This window comes from Nestor notabilis, unplaced genomic scaffold, assembly GCF_000696875.1.
Source record: "Nestor notabilis isolate BGI_N333 unplaced genomic scaffold, ASM69687v1 Scaffold13542, whole genome shotgun sequence".
Taxonomy (NCBI): Eukaryota; Metazoa; Chordata; class Aves; order Psittaciformes; family Psittacidae; genus Nestor; species Nestor notabilis.
In genome coordinates, this window is record NW_009918788.1 from 1 (window position 1) to 15,055 (window position 15,055).

General features: G+C 40.9%; 1 protein-coding gene across 1 annotated transcript; it reads left to right on the forward strand.

The window, feature by feature from the left end:
- Positions 1-181: 181 nt before the first annotated feature.
- ANKFY1 (ankyrin repeat and FYVE domain containing 1) lies at positions 182-14,778 on the forward strand (the record flags this gene model as incomplete). Its single annotated transcript, XM_010009903.1, has 13 exons — positions 182-300; positions 2,548-2,683; positions 4,331-4,454; positions 5,084-5,233; positions 6,129-6,294; positions 8,419-8,623; positions 9,442-9,510; positions 10,220-10,419; positions 10,848-10,945; positions 11,340-11,562; positions 12,426-12,524; positions 13,536-13,689; positions 14,610-14,778. Coding segments are annotated over 13 exons (1,912 nt in total), but the record flags the coding sequence as incomplete, so codon positions are not given.
- Between the last annotated feature and the right edge of the window lie 277 nt (positions 14,779-15,055).

Below are 15,055 nucleotides of genomic sequence, written 5' to 3' on the forward strand. Positions count from 1 at the left end.
AACCCTAACTATTCTATGATTCTATGTTCTACTTAACCAATTCAATGTGTTTTCATGTGTCAAACAACTTGGACCTAACTGTGGCTGCTGGGACATAGATACTGTGGGGATGCTGAATCTGTGTGTATCCAGCAAAGAGCAAGTCTGTGTTGTACATGTGTGTGCTTTTTTCTTTTATCAGTGATCTGAAGATAAAGGTTGGGGACAAGCACATCAGCGCTCACAAATTTGTCTTGGCGGCGCGCAGTGACACGTGGAGTCTTGCCAACCTTTCCTCAACAGAGGAGCTGGATCTGTCAGGTCAGTCACTGCTCAGATGCTTCAATTGTCTTTAGGATGCCTGTTGGGAAAAGGTTGCTTAAAAGTGTACCTTTCAGACCACTGTTGTCCCCAAAAAGTGGTGCTTAATCCATGAACGATGGAGCTCTGTCTCTGCAACGTGGTAGGACTCTTGTTAACTTGGTGCTAGTGCTAGTTAAATCAGTAACCTACCTTCTCTAATTTACAGGGGTTGAGAGTGGTTGCCTGTTTGTCTTTTCTAGAGTCAACTAAACATAATGAAAAACCAATCTATATGAGGAGCTTGACTTCTTCCTTTCTAGGGACAGGGCTTTTTGAGGTTGTGTGCATAATTTCTCTGAAGTGTCTTGCTTTTGGTTTCATAGTGGGAAATGAGTGCAAATACTGATGTGTGGTTAAAAAGGTGTTTGCTTTGGCACTTTGGTACCTTTGCAAAGTAGGTGAGGAAGAGAAGTTTTCTACAAGACAGTCTTCAACAAGACAGTGTTTTATTCTGCTGTAACTGTTTCTTATATGTCCTTCAACTGGGCAGTGTTTCTGCAGATTTAACCTCATGACAGGCTTTTCTGTACTTAACAGGATAGAAAGGTCTTATACAATTAATTTGTGAGCAATAAAACCAGACGTGAAGCTAAGCAGGTTTGCTGGCTGGCACATTGAATATTAAGCATTGGTTTCACTTTCTGCACTTAGTCTTATGAATCCTAAGTGCAGACAAACTGGAAAGAAGCAGGTTACAGCAAGGTAGTTTTATGAGACAGCGTAAGCTTTCTTGCAGAAGGATTTATGGATCTTTCTGCAGCCACAGGAGAACAGATGCCAAGGAGTGCTGTGCTAACAGAAGATGATTACCAAAAAGCTCTTATGTTAATTCTAATTTTTTGCAAGTGGCAGTCCATAGCACTTCTAGCTCCAGTTTAAGCTGGTCTGTGAATCTCAAATGCAACTGCAGTCTCGCATGCTTAACAATGCAAACACTTCCTATTATAAAATGATGCTTAAAGTGCTTCAAAATGCTAATAAATGATACTTTCAGTCTGTAAAATGGATTTTTTTTTTTTTACTATAATTTAATAAATGGCACAAGGATTAGGTTCTGAAATAGTTGTAGCAAGCAACATGCTAGTCCCTAAAGATTGTCATGGTTTTCTTAAGAGGTTCTCTTAACAACTTGCAAGCTATGGCTGCCTGAATCCTAACTTCAGAATACAGGCAGCGTTTAAAATTGAGTGGGTTTAGAGTTCATGTAATCTGCAGAATTTTCCTCTCTTCAAGAAAAGCAGAAAGAGGTGAACACAGGCCCTCTTGTTGGGAGAGAGAAAATGAACTGTTATCTCTGGCAAGGCAGAGCTGGTATTACAGCTCTAGTAGGTTTTCTGATTACTTCAAGTTTGACAAAAGATAAATTTGCCTTACTAAAACCTCCTGGAAAGGAGATGTTTTAGGATAGGCATTCCAGTGTCTTTCGGCATGTATGGTTTTGATTTTAAGAGAGGCAAAACCAGTTTAAGGGACTAATGTTACTTTTCTAAATGAATAATGTGTTTTTTGTAATTGGTCTGATCTGATGTTGTGGAGTAATTCTCACCCACACCCTCGTAAATAGGATTGTCACTATACTTCTGATAAGTTTCTTGGCCACTGGGCTTGTGTTTCTTCGTGTCCTGGGGTGTAGGTTTTTCTTGCTGTGTAAAAAAGAGCTTGTGATCAGTGTTGCAAACACCTAAAATCTAACCAGCTTCTTACAGTGACACTTCTGCATCTTTCCTAGAAATGGTTCCCACCAGTTCTGAGTACTTTGTAGTCATTACCAAGGTGTAAGTACCTTTATTGGAATGCAGCAGTTCATAACATGTGTTTATAATAGAAGAAGGAGGATTCTTAAATTGAAAAGGGCATTTGTGCTTGCCACATAGAGATGTGGATTTAGCCATACATGAGGGGCCATAGACTTTAAAGGGGCATCACTGGTCCCTAGATCTGCAATATTTATGTGGCAGGTAGTAGATGTTACAGGGCTCCCTGCGTTCTGCACAGGGTTCCAATGGAAAACCGGTTTTCCTGCTTGGTGCCAGCGTTGTTCCTAGTTTGAGCTTCTGACTGGTTTTGACATTTTGATTGAACTAAAGCAGTACTGTGTCTCTTTTTCATGGTAGCTGTGACTTCAGCAGTCAGAGGAATAGCAACTACTTGAGTAGGGGATTGTTCCTTGGGTGTTTTATTAATCCCTGTTGCTCCCTGTAGCAGATGCTGACCCAGAGGTAACTATGGCAATGCTGCGGTGGATCTACACAGATGAACTGGAGTTAAGAGAAGATGATGTCTTCTTGACAGAGCTCATGAAACTAGCAAATAAGTTTCAGCTCCAGCTGCTTAGGGAAAGGTGAGTCTTGGTAAATACAGTGAATCTTCTTGAACTCTTAAGCCTTGTTTGACTAGAAATAAGATGAGAGCTGCTGGCAGTTGGATAAAATCCTGCTTTTTCGAAGTATTGAGGTTTAATAATACAGCATGACATTGAGTTTGCCATGGGAAATGCAGCCTTGCACTACAGTTAAACTGTAGCAGTTTTCTCATGGCTTGTATGTTTACTTTCTAGTTCCACTCCCAGTCGAACTAATAACCCTCATTTGACATTAAGAGGAAGCAGAGATCAGTATATTAGTAACAAGCTCTGGAGAGTTGCAAGAAAGGCATTGTTGAAGAGAATGCTAAGGAGAGTCAATGGCAAGTGGCTTGCAATAGTAAAATACCACACATGAAAAATAAACTTGAATAGCAGTTCTGTGCATCTTGGTGGCAACTTTTCTTCATAAAGAAGGTTAATGTAACAGTACAGTGCTTTGCCATTTTGAAGAGATAATGATTACAGCATTCTAGTAGGGTCTAGCATGTTATCTTGAATGTTCAGAGTGTTCTAAATAACTACTTATAGTTAGTGAGAAACCTGAATGTACAAACTGAAACCTCAAGTTCTGTACAACTTCAAAGCCTTGACTTTAGTCAAAGATAAAGTACCTTTTGATATAATAATGCCCATGGGGTGTCTGGGCTGTAGCAGTGCATGGCACTCGTAATCTATGATTTATGTGTGATTCAACATGAAGCAAAGTAGATCGCTGTCACTTCTTCTGACCATAGTTGACATCTGTAAGGCCAATGCTAAAACTACCTTCAGGTTTTGCACAAGCCTAAAACTGTCTCCATGTGGTACTACTGAAACATTCCTCAGCTGTTGCCTGGTCACGGTAGTCTAGCAAGAGGGTCCACATACAGTATCCTGTTAGTAATTGCCTTTGTAGGTATAAAATCACTTAGGTTGGAAAAGACATTTAAGATTATCAAGTCCAGCTATTAACCTAGCATTGCCAAGTCCACTGTTTCCTCTTGTCCTATCACTTCTTTCTTGGAAGAAGAAATAGACCCCACCTTGCTACGACCTCCTTCCAGGTAGCTGTGGAGAGTGAGAAGGTCTCTTCTGAACCTCTTTTTCTGCAGGGTAAACAACCCCAATTCCTTTAGCTGCTTCTCACAAGACTTGTGCTCCAGGCCCTTCACCAGCTTTGTTGCTCCTTACTCCATGTCTGTCTTGGAGTGAGGAGCCCAAAACTGAATATGGTATTTGAGGTGCTGAGTATAGGGGACAATTACTGCCCTAGTCCAGCTGGCCACACTATTGCTGATCCAAGCCAGGATGCTTTTGGCTGCCTTGGCCACCTGGGCACACTGCTGGCTTCTATTCACCCCCAGACTATCAGCCAGAACCCCTGGCTGTGCTTTCTGACAAGACAGAGCCAATTGGCAAGGAACAGCAGTGACTCTGACAGGACTCTGCTCTTATGGAAACTATCTTACAAGGCTTCTGATTACAGTGTGCTCATGCTGCTTAGCCTTCTAGTAAACCAAGGTCAAGCCATTTTCTAGTAGCATCTAGGGAAAAAGAGTCTATAGGACCCTTTAACAGCATGGGAGAGTGATTACAGTAAATCTGTTTCCTGATTACCAAGTTCTGGCTTTCCTATTTCGACAGATGTGAAAAAGGAGTTATGTCACTTGTTAATGTCAGGAACTGCATTCGCTTCTATCAGACTGCTGAGGAGCTGAATGCTGGCACTCTGCTCAACTATTGTGCTGAGATAATTGCCAGTCACTGGGTAAGTAGTCACTGTCAGAAGGAAGCAAGAGGGAAAGTACTTACAGAGTATAGGAACTTAACCAATAGAATTTTGCTTAACCTGCTGTACTGTTACAGGAGTATCTTTTGGTATGCTAGTATTCAAGCATTCCAGTTGGGATGGGGATTACTTGATTCCTTGTAATAGGTCACCTTAGTCACTTAAATTTATGCTGACCCTCACAGGTTTGCAGGGAGTAGCAGTGTTGATAAAAAGCTGTCAAATCTACCTGCCTTTCCTCCTGTTGTGAGCCATGGGGCTGCTTCTGAGGCAGGAGTGACTTTTCCCGTCAGTCTCATTTATAACACATGCTTTTGCTTTTGACATTGGGTGATGTTTGGTAATTTCTGCATTACAAATTAATAATTCTATGTTTGAAAAAAAAGGGAAGATCACTAATGGATCTTGAAACTAAAATGTAAGATGTAAAACTTCGTGAGAGTTTCTTCCTAGTCTTAAAAGGGCTATCTTGGATTGTTCCTGCTGCTTGTCATGTTATCAAAATGGAGCTTTTAACTGAACTTGTTTTGTAAATGTCATAATTATTGTGCAATACCTTGTTCCTAAAGAAAACAGGAGTACTGCTTACCCTGTTTTATTGCTTCTAGGATGACTTGCGTAAAGAAGACTTCAGCAGCATGAGTGCTCAGTTACTGTATAAAATGTTCAAGTCCAAGACAGAATATCCTTTGCATAAGGCTATTAAAGTTGAGAGAGAAGATGTAGTCTTTTTGTATCTTATTGAAATGGATTCACAGGTACAGTGAGACTGACTTGATCTGTCTTCTGGAATTTGGTGTTTCATGTAACTAGTTTCTAACTATTAGTCTGAACCTTGTTAGATTTTTGTGGCTAATTCATATTTGCATGTTTATCGTTGCCATAGCTACTTCTGTGTTTGTTATGGAGCGCTCATAATAAAGGCTCCAGAAAGACTTAATTCAGAAGCGATTTGTAATGCTAGTTTTAAAACAGTTTACATTCAACAAATTATATCTAATAAAATCCAGTACCTGATGTTGTGATGCACATTTAAAGCTGACTGGTATAATAGTCAATTTTGCTGCTTCATGGCAGTTCAGTAAGCATCATTTCTTTGAACAAATGCTTTTCTTCTGTTAAATGTTTGAGGTAACAGCTCTTTGTTCTGATCAGATGAACAGGTAAGTTGCTGAGCAGGTAAGTTCTCCCCTAGCAAGGGAGAAGGAAGAATTATTCAAGTATTATCAGGAATTATTCAGTTAGTCCTTTGATGCCTGAAATCCTAATTGAAGGCTGGGACTGTAGCAGTACTTAGCACACTTAGGTGCTGATCCAGTTGGGATTTGAAGTCTCTTAAAGGAATGATTGAACAATTCTTCCTAGTATTATGTTGAATAAAATATTTAGGTGGCATCTTTTAAGACCGTAGTGGTCTTGCTTTGTGTGAGTTAAGGCTTGCAAACAGAACTTGGTTTTCTCATCGAACGCCATCTCATGTGGTGATGCTACTCTGATGGTTTTCCTGTGTAAGATGCACCTACCTAAATGCAACACAGCATTTTGCATTAGAAATGAGGGTCTGACATCATGGTAGTTGAAACGGGCTATTAAAGTGTTTTGTTGGGCTGGTGAACGTACATCTAATGTCAGTTGACTGAATTTGTGTTGTAGCTTCCTGGGAAGCTCAATGAACTGGATCACAATGGAGATCTTGCTTTGGATCTAGCCCTTGCCCAAAGATTGGAGAGTATCGCAACTACGCTTGTCAACTACAAGGCTGATGTAGATAGGGCAGACAAGAGTGGCTGGAGTCTGTTACATAAAGCCATCCAAAGAGGTAAGTAAATAGTATATGAAGCCTTGTAACTGGCAGTTGTTCCCAGTGTAGAATACATATTCCAAAGTCTAGTCCTGTGTCACTTCAGTTGTCACTGCAGTGAGAAAATTGTCAGGGGTGAACTTTGTCCCATTTCTTGTTTTGAACTTAAAACCAAACAAACATTTATTTGGCATCTGAAAGCCAGTCTGCTGGCTGGTGAATGCAACTGTCACTGCATGACATCCAGAAACAATCTAGTAGAGCATTGTGTGCCAAAGGAAGAAATGTGGGGAGATACTGAGAGTATTCTGATTTGACAACACAATGTCTTTCTGCTAAACAGCTGAATCGAGCATGACAGCCTAGTCACAAATCAAGATGATTCTATGAAGCCTTTTTCTAGACCTGGGTTGAATGCAGCATATGTTTCTTTCTGATGATGGTTTAACAGCAAGGGTTCCTGCTACTGAACAGCAGTTCAGGGGAGGAAAACTGACTGGAAGAGGAGGAGCGGGTAGAGATGCTTCTATGTCAGTTTGAATATCTTCAAAGCTCTAGTGAATAGTAGCATAGTTACTGGAGTGGAGTCTGAATACAGCTACATGATTATCTTGAGCTGTTCTCCACATTAGAGTGGAGAATGCATCATCTTGAGAGAACTGGAGCACAGTAGGACCTGGTTGCCACTACCACAGTACTTTGAAGGCTTTGGAGTAGCAGCATCTTGGGACTGTGGCCAAAGTCTGGTTAAAAATCCGCAGCGAACACCTTGTGCTACTGGTTGCCTTCACTGATACCTTTGGCAGCTCTGTCTGTTCCAGAAAGCCAAGCACAGCAGGAACCTTAGCTGTGACTGGACCTCATGGGTATTGTACTGCTACAGATGAAAAGCATAAGTTTGTTTGTTTAGTAAGCTCTTTTGGACTGTTAGAAATAGTTTAAGTGTTGTGAGCTCAAAATACAGCTCCCGACTTCTTCCTTTAATCTCCTGCATATCTAAACAGGGTAATGCTGGTGTCTGATCCTGTGAATGAAACTGCAGCAGCAGTAGGAGACCTTCTAGGCATAGGTCAGTGTTGTGATTGCTGCAGCCCTCTGAAGCACTACAGATTGCAGCAGGCTGCTCTTCATACTTAATACTAGTGTTTGTCCTCTAGTTCTAATGTCTGCTTTCAGTCTAAGCTAGAGCTCTGAGAGTGAATGCTTGCTTTTCAGTAACCAAAGCCTCAGGGAATTAATCACTGTTAACAATCACATGTTCTGGAAATGGAGCTAAAGCAAGTTGTCTGAACTTGCCACATGATTCTCATTTCTTATCAATGGAGAGTGGGGGAATGTCAGATGTGGAATCCAGGAAATGGGATTTTGGTTTTTGCTGACAGATATAATATAGCAACCTATATTGTTTAAAGAGTGGAACAGTTGTCTTTGCCCTTCAGTCTTGCATTCAGGACAAGCAACTTGTGAATATGTCTATTCAAAGTAATCTTTGGAGTAAGGGGAATTAGTATTATCCTGAACTGATTCTCTGCATCTCTGTTCCATGTACTGCAGTGGGCATAAGTTCTGACTTCTGAGCTCTCTAGAGGGAGTTCTTAGGATTGCTGTGCATGGTGCATCTGAACTATTGCAGCCTTTATCCTATATATAATGGGGCCGAAACTCTCAAGAGCAAAGGCTGTGCTATTGCTTGTTGGTGTAGCAAGACTGAACGAATTATGACTAACTTCAGCTACACACTTACGACTGGTGCCCTGGAATAGTAACTTTTGATCAAAAGCTACTCGTGTGTTTAGTCTCACAGTTAGTCCAGCTGTGCATTAAAGCAGCAGTGGATTTGTCGTGATAGAGGAACTAGCAATCTCAGTATCCCTGTAACAAGTAAACTAGTGTGTGAACTTTAATCACGTGTAACCTCTGGGCAAACCACTTTTTCCAAGGGCTTGTTATGAAGTATTTTAGTCTTGGCTTTGCAGGGAAGTGCTCTTGAAGTTACCTATTGCTAAGGCATTCTAAGAGCAGACACTTCTATTGAAATGATTATATGTTACAGAGGGAAATCAAGTGTATCCATTTTCTGCACTTGTAGAGAGGGTGTATGAAGTACATATCTGTAAATAACCTTGTTTTGTTTCACAAAAGGCGATAAATTTGCTGCAAACTTTCTCATTAAAAATGGTGCCCGTGTGAATGCTGCTACACTGGGAGACCAGGAGACTCCTCTGCACCTTGTGGCCTCATACAGCCCCAAGAAGCATTTACCAGATGTCATGGCAGAGATGGCACAGATAGCAGAGTCCCTCCTACAGGCAGGAGCCAATCCAAATATGCAAGACAGCAAAGGAAGGTAAATGCTAGGTGAAGTCTGCTACCAGTTTAACAGATCACATTGTAGTGATTAGATGCAGCCTGCTAAGGACTTGCTCAGGTCTGTCAGCAAAGCACAAGGGATACTGGAAGCAGGAAAGGTCAATTCATTAATCCAGTTTGAGACCTGTGGGTAGCACTCAAAGCAGAAAGCTGTGCAGACTGCATGGTACCCTGTCATGACCAATTAAAGGTAGCCAGCTATAGAAAGCTGGGGTGAGCTGGTTGTGTTAGCACACATGGCACACAATTACTTTGCCTTTATTGAATCACTGAACAGTAAAGCAAGCTAACTGAGATGACAAATAGTATTTCTGAAAAGTACTTCTCTTTGAAGCTGTCAGTGAAACTGAAATGATCTCTAAGAGCCAATATCTGCAGCATGTTTATCTGGAGTGCTGGGCCTGTAAACTGCTTCACAGGTCAGGTTGGGCTGGCAAACAAGTACATAAAACTTGTACTTAGGCTGATATGCTCCAAGTATAAAAGACTTAGAGTGTATCAGCCTCTCAGGCCAAGCTCTTCTGCTTTTTCTCAGGCCTTCTGATAGGCCAAGCTGTTCTGCTAACCCTGAAGGTTAGCTCTTACATTAGTGTAAAGAGTTACTTCCTACTAAAGTAATAGGAGTTGTATGCACCAAAAGGGTAGATTGCTCTTTCTTTCAAGATGTGCTTCTGCCCTTCTGAAAGCAGAGACAAAAGTTAGCCCCATAAATGTGTAGGGACATGTTGGTGACCATGGACAAAACCTTAGTGTCTCACTTAGTACTAATGTAACTGTACTTTCCTCCAATTACAGGACCCCATTACATGTGTCAGTTGTGGTCAGGAATGAACCTGTATTCAGTCAGCTTCTCCAGTGCAAGCAGTAAGTCTCACTTAAATGTAAAATACACTGAGGTTACCTTGTACAGTGAAGATATGCAGGCTGGTTTAACAACTCTTCTGTGCCTTTTTGACATACAATAAGGCTAACAATAAGCTTGGGATGTGAAAGTGGAAAGGCTTTATGTAATAAGATGTCAGATGCCAAGTAAGTTTTTGCCCTACTGTAAAGAGGAAGCAAACTGCATCTCTGTTTCAAAGAGGGATTGGTGAAATAGTTTAGCAATAACTTCATTTGTGGTGGATTTGAAAGGAGTGATAAGACTTTTAAAATGTGCGAACGTGTTCTTGAGTTCAACTTGGGTTCTGCTTAAACCTGATACAGGTGACTTCTTAAGGTGATGAAGCAGAATAGTTCATTTGATTCAGTTTCTTTGTAGCTGAATTTGCAGTTCTTGTACACAGTTTACTCAAACATGAGAGAATTTGCAGGAGCCCACATGTACCAGGGCCATGCTTCTCCTAGGAGCAATGAGCTTAAATCTAGTAGTTACTATAAGGTGTCTAGCTTGTTTCAGAGTTGTCACGAACTGCCTGAAGTAACTGGAGCTACAGTAGGCTTCTTGGCAAGCAGAAGTTGTCAGTGAGGTGTTAGATAAGCTAGTACAGCTGTTCAGACAGTTGAAACTTAAGCTGCATTGAGGAACCACTTTTTAAGGTATAAATTGGGGAACATTAACTCTTATTTTTAGACTAGACTTGGAGCTGAAGGATCATGAAGGAAGCACAGCTCTGTGGCTTGCAGTTCAGTATATCACTGTGTCGTCTGATCAGTCTGTAAACCCTTTTGAGGATGCCCCTGTTGTAAATGGAACCTCATTTGATGAGAACAGTTTTGCAGCAAGGTTGATCCAGCGAGGCAGCAATACAGACGCTCCAGACACAGTAACAGGTAAAACAGAGGTTTGTATTTCTGTGTAGGTGGAAGGCTTGTAAGTTAATTGCTTAATGCTAACTGCACTCTGAGGAGCTGAGTGAGGTTTCAACGGTACTTGCTGCATAATAAATGGTAGGTGATAGTAGCTTTACCCAGAGCTGGAGCACGGGCAGTCTGAAGCTGAGCTTGACTTGCAGGAAGTGACAGATAATCTGGACTCCTTGCCAGATCCCAATATCCTCTTTACAGTTTCAGAATATGTAATTGATGAATGATAGTGCTTGTGACAGTCCAGCATTGCAAGGCGACTATTAGTAGGTAGGATTTTCATTGTTGCCTTCAAATTTTATGTTCTGTGGTAGTAGGGTAGGTGTTAGTAAACTCGTTAGCATCAAAGTGTGGTTGGAACAGCACTCTAAACAGTGTTCATGGTTTTTCTTTAGGAAACTGCTTGCTTCAGAGGGCAGCTGGTGCTGGAAATGAGGCAGCTTCTCTCTTCCTTGCAACTCATGGAGCAAAAGTCAACCACCAAAACAAACGGGTAAAAGCAGATACTAATAGACTAGTCTGAACTTCCTTATTTCCCTTCAGAACTAAGCAGAGATCTCTTGCTGCCAACTAGCTTAAAGCAAGTTGGAATGCTTGCTGAGCCTTTTGCATGTTTTCAGATATTTACTAGTGATCAGACAACTGTTGCATTCCCCTGGCACTGTTCTTGCAGCATCTCCAGTTGTTAACATGCTTTTAACAGTGCCTCTTGTAATAAAGTTCTATATATAGGCTAAGTCATGTTGTTTGAAAGTCCTAAGGAGCTTCAGCTGCCAGGATTTAAGCTCTTCACACCAATTCTTGTGGGCATAGTAGTTTAAAAGCTACCTCTTTTCATGTCTCAAGCTGTTAACCTAGTTGAAAATAATAAACCCTGTTTATTAAAGGGAGAAACACCACTGCATACAGCCTGTAGGCATGGCCTAGCAAACCTGACAGCAGAACTGCTGCAACAAGGAGCCAATCCAAACATTCAGACAGCAGAAGCAGTGCTTGGTCAGAAGGATGCCTCTTCTCCAACAGCAGAGCATGTTTATCTGCAAACTCCCCTTCACATGGCTATTGCTTACAATCACCCAGATGTGGTGTCTGTCATCCTGGAACAAAAAGGTAGGGTTTTTTTCTGGTTCAGACTGTAGTGGATCAGTGTTGTCAGGATGGCATCTAAACTGTGTTTTGACAAATTGCTAATTAAAGCATGTCTTCCTTTAAACATTAAGTAGAGCAGTTAAGAAGACTACCTGAACATAGTCTTAAACTCACACCGTCTGCTTGTTAAGACTAGAAAATTAACTTGTCCATGAATCTTTCTAAATTCTCCTCTGCATTTGGTTCAGGTAACTGCTGGAAGCAGAAACAGATAAAGGTGTATTTCTGTGGCGAGACTTCTGCCTCCCTCAACTCCTTCAGGAAGAGGATTTTGTACAGAGTAATGCTAGTATTAGGTTGGAGACTGGAGAATTGAAACACAGATGTCATTTTATTAAATGCTACTAGTTCAGCTTCTCCTTTCTAGCAGCAGGAAGGGAGTTTGACAGCTGAAGCAAGGCCTTCTTTGTCTCCTACAAAGTGGCATTAAGAAGGGAGTGGGTGAACTGGGAAAAGCTTCGTCCCAGGGAGCTGAGGAGGGATGCTGCCACCATCTTGCAGTGCAGCCTCCACTATTCATTCTGAGAGCTTTGTATATGGTATTTTACATGGTAATGAAGGCAGAAAGGGGGCAGGTTAAGACTCTTAATATAGAAACATGAATGTTTTTTAGTAGTAGTATTAAGATTAGGCAGTAATGGCAATAATATCTGAATCCTACCACATTTGGGAAACTGAGGTATCTTGGATCTTTCAAACTGACTGCTAAAGGGACAGCCTACTTCAAAATGTGACCATGCTATTCCTGCAGCTTTCAGTGTGTAATTGCAGGTCAAGTATAAGAATGATCTAATTCCTTTATATTTTGTGTTGGTTTTTTGTAGCTAATGCTCTTCATGCTACCAACAACTTGCAAATTATTCCTGACTTCAGTTTAAAGGACTCGAGAGACCAGACTGTGCTGGGATTGGCTCTTTGGACAGGTATGTGCCTTGAAAGCAAGATGATATTGAAGCTATAATGTGTTCCACGTGAACTCCCTGGTAGTTTCTGTATCACGTCACTGTGTTGCCTGTTCATGGTTGACTGTTCTAGATGCTGGTTGATAATAGTTATGCTGACTTCAGAAAGGGAAGGTGAGCTGCTTTTAGTTGTTAAGGGGAATAGAACTTGAAATACTAATTCAGAAGACGCTTTCTTGTCTGGAATGTGGCAGGGAATGGTTTGGGGAAAACTAGATGCTACTTGGCTGCAAACAAAAACGTTTTAATAGCATCAGGATGTTGTCAAAAGATGTGGTCATTACTGAATCAATTTAAGCAAGGCCCTACTGGGTTGGAAACAGCAGCTGTATGGGGGATGACTTCTCATACTTTGGACTTACAGATGAAGCAGAATGCTTAGTGATGTTACTCTATATGGGAGTGCTAGATGTCATCCGTGTGTAACAAACATCTTCACTGTCCAGGCTTTTCACTTTCCTTTCCAGTGAAAGGAAACAACAATGTAGCTTTCTCTCTACTGTTCCTCTTACCTGCTTCTGAGATAAATGAGGAAGAACTAAGCTAAACAGCTCAAACAGTAATATTCAAGGGAATATCTTATGAAGGTAATACTAAAGTTGGTATGTTTGTTGGACAAAAGTCTGAAGTGGCAGGAAGGACTGGGCTAGGTATTGTTACAGAGAACTCTACTACATCTAGGTTGGCAGAACTAATGGGAAAACTCTGCTGTATACCAGGCCATATCTTGTGTCTTCAAGCAAGACAAAAAGTACTCAGTAATCAATAGTCAGTAACTCTGTAAGTGAATATTCAAGTTGGGTAGCTTCATGAATTGGTTTAGTTTATGGATGTAAATTTTAATAGGCTTTAGATTTGATTTAGTGTATCTCCTGCTGTATTACTGAAAACTGAAAGACAAGCTTTATTAATCTTCAGTGTCTCTATTTTATAGAACAGAAGGTAAAACACTAACAAGCTGTACCTCTTTAGGCATGCACACAATAGCAGCTCAGCTGCTTGGATCTGGGGCATCCATCAATGACACAATGTCAGATGGACAGACTCTACTACATATGGCAATACAGAGACAAGACAGCAAGAGTGCACTCTTTCTGCTGGAACACCAGGCAGATATAAATGTCAGGTAAGAACTTAACTGGCTATGTGTTTAGGAGCTGGTAGTGATGACTATATTTATATAATGGCTTGAAGTTGTTTTCCAGTCATGACTTGCACATAGTTACGCATTTGCTGAGGTTTTTTTAGGGCAGTAGTTATGGCTGAGGGATTACACATGTGAACTGGGAGCTATATACATATATAGCTCCATAGCTCAGTACCTCATATTCAGGCTGCAGAGGGAGGTGTCACTTAACAGAGGATTCTGTTCTACCTAGAGTTACAGACTTCGAAGTCCTAGAGATGTGGTACTGAACTTTAGCCTCATCTCTTTGCTGGCTTGTTGGAACTGCATGTTTTCTACCATCTGAACTAATCAGATGCAGCTCTAGCAGCAAGATTCCAGTAGAACTTGCCTCCTGAGTATCAACTAGACAAGATATTAGACTTAACAAAACAGTTACCTGATTATGTGACTGGTAGGCTGTCTTTTTGACATTTGGTAAGCTATACTGTAATGGGTGTCATGGGCACAAACTGCCTAATAATGCTGTTCTAAGTGCAGCTTTTTAATGGTTGTTTTTTGACTGTTGCTTGGGTGTTACCACAGTGCAAAGCTGTTTGCTTCTGGGGCAGTGGGCTGCTGTAAAGGAACTCTGGTCAAATAATGGCTGCAGTTCAGGAAATGAAAGTGTCTCTGAGCTAAGAACTCTAACATGCTTCTCAAACTTTAGAAATCAATCACTTTTTACTAAAGGGAGAGAGAAGCTACATAGCTGTGATGAAAAACTAGCATGGTGCATTTGGCTGGCTGTAGAGTTATGGTCTTAACACAGCAAAAATACTCTCGAGGAGATAATTCTTGGCTTTGCCAATAAAGTACTGTGATATGAGGCCTTACTTTGCAATGCAGTATTAACAGACTTCAAACTGCTCTTATTACAGAACACAGGATGGAGAGACTGCCTTGCAGCTAGCTATAAAAAACCAGCTCCCTCTTGTGGTTGATGCTATTTGTACCCGGGGAGCAGACATGTCTGTGCCAGATGAGAAAGGAAATCCTCCTTTATGGCTTGCCTTAGAAAATAACTTGGAAGATATTGCATCAACTCTGGTAAGACTGTCAGTTGATTTAATTTAGCCTCACTTTTATGCATCTTGCTAGCAACAAAGGGCTCATCAGCAAAACCAAACTCAATGCATGGAGAGAACAGAGTAGTTCTATATCACTAACTTCTAGAGGTTTTTCTTCACCAAAAGTTCCTTTTGCCTGTGAAATCATTTGTAAACGCTAGTCTGCACAGCCAAATATCTTGCAGCCACTGTAATAGAGGTATAGTAACCAAATAAAATTAATATTAAGTTTATAATAATAGTTTAATTAATTTATA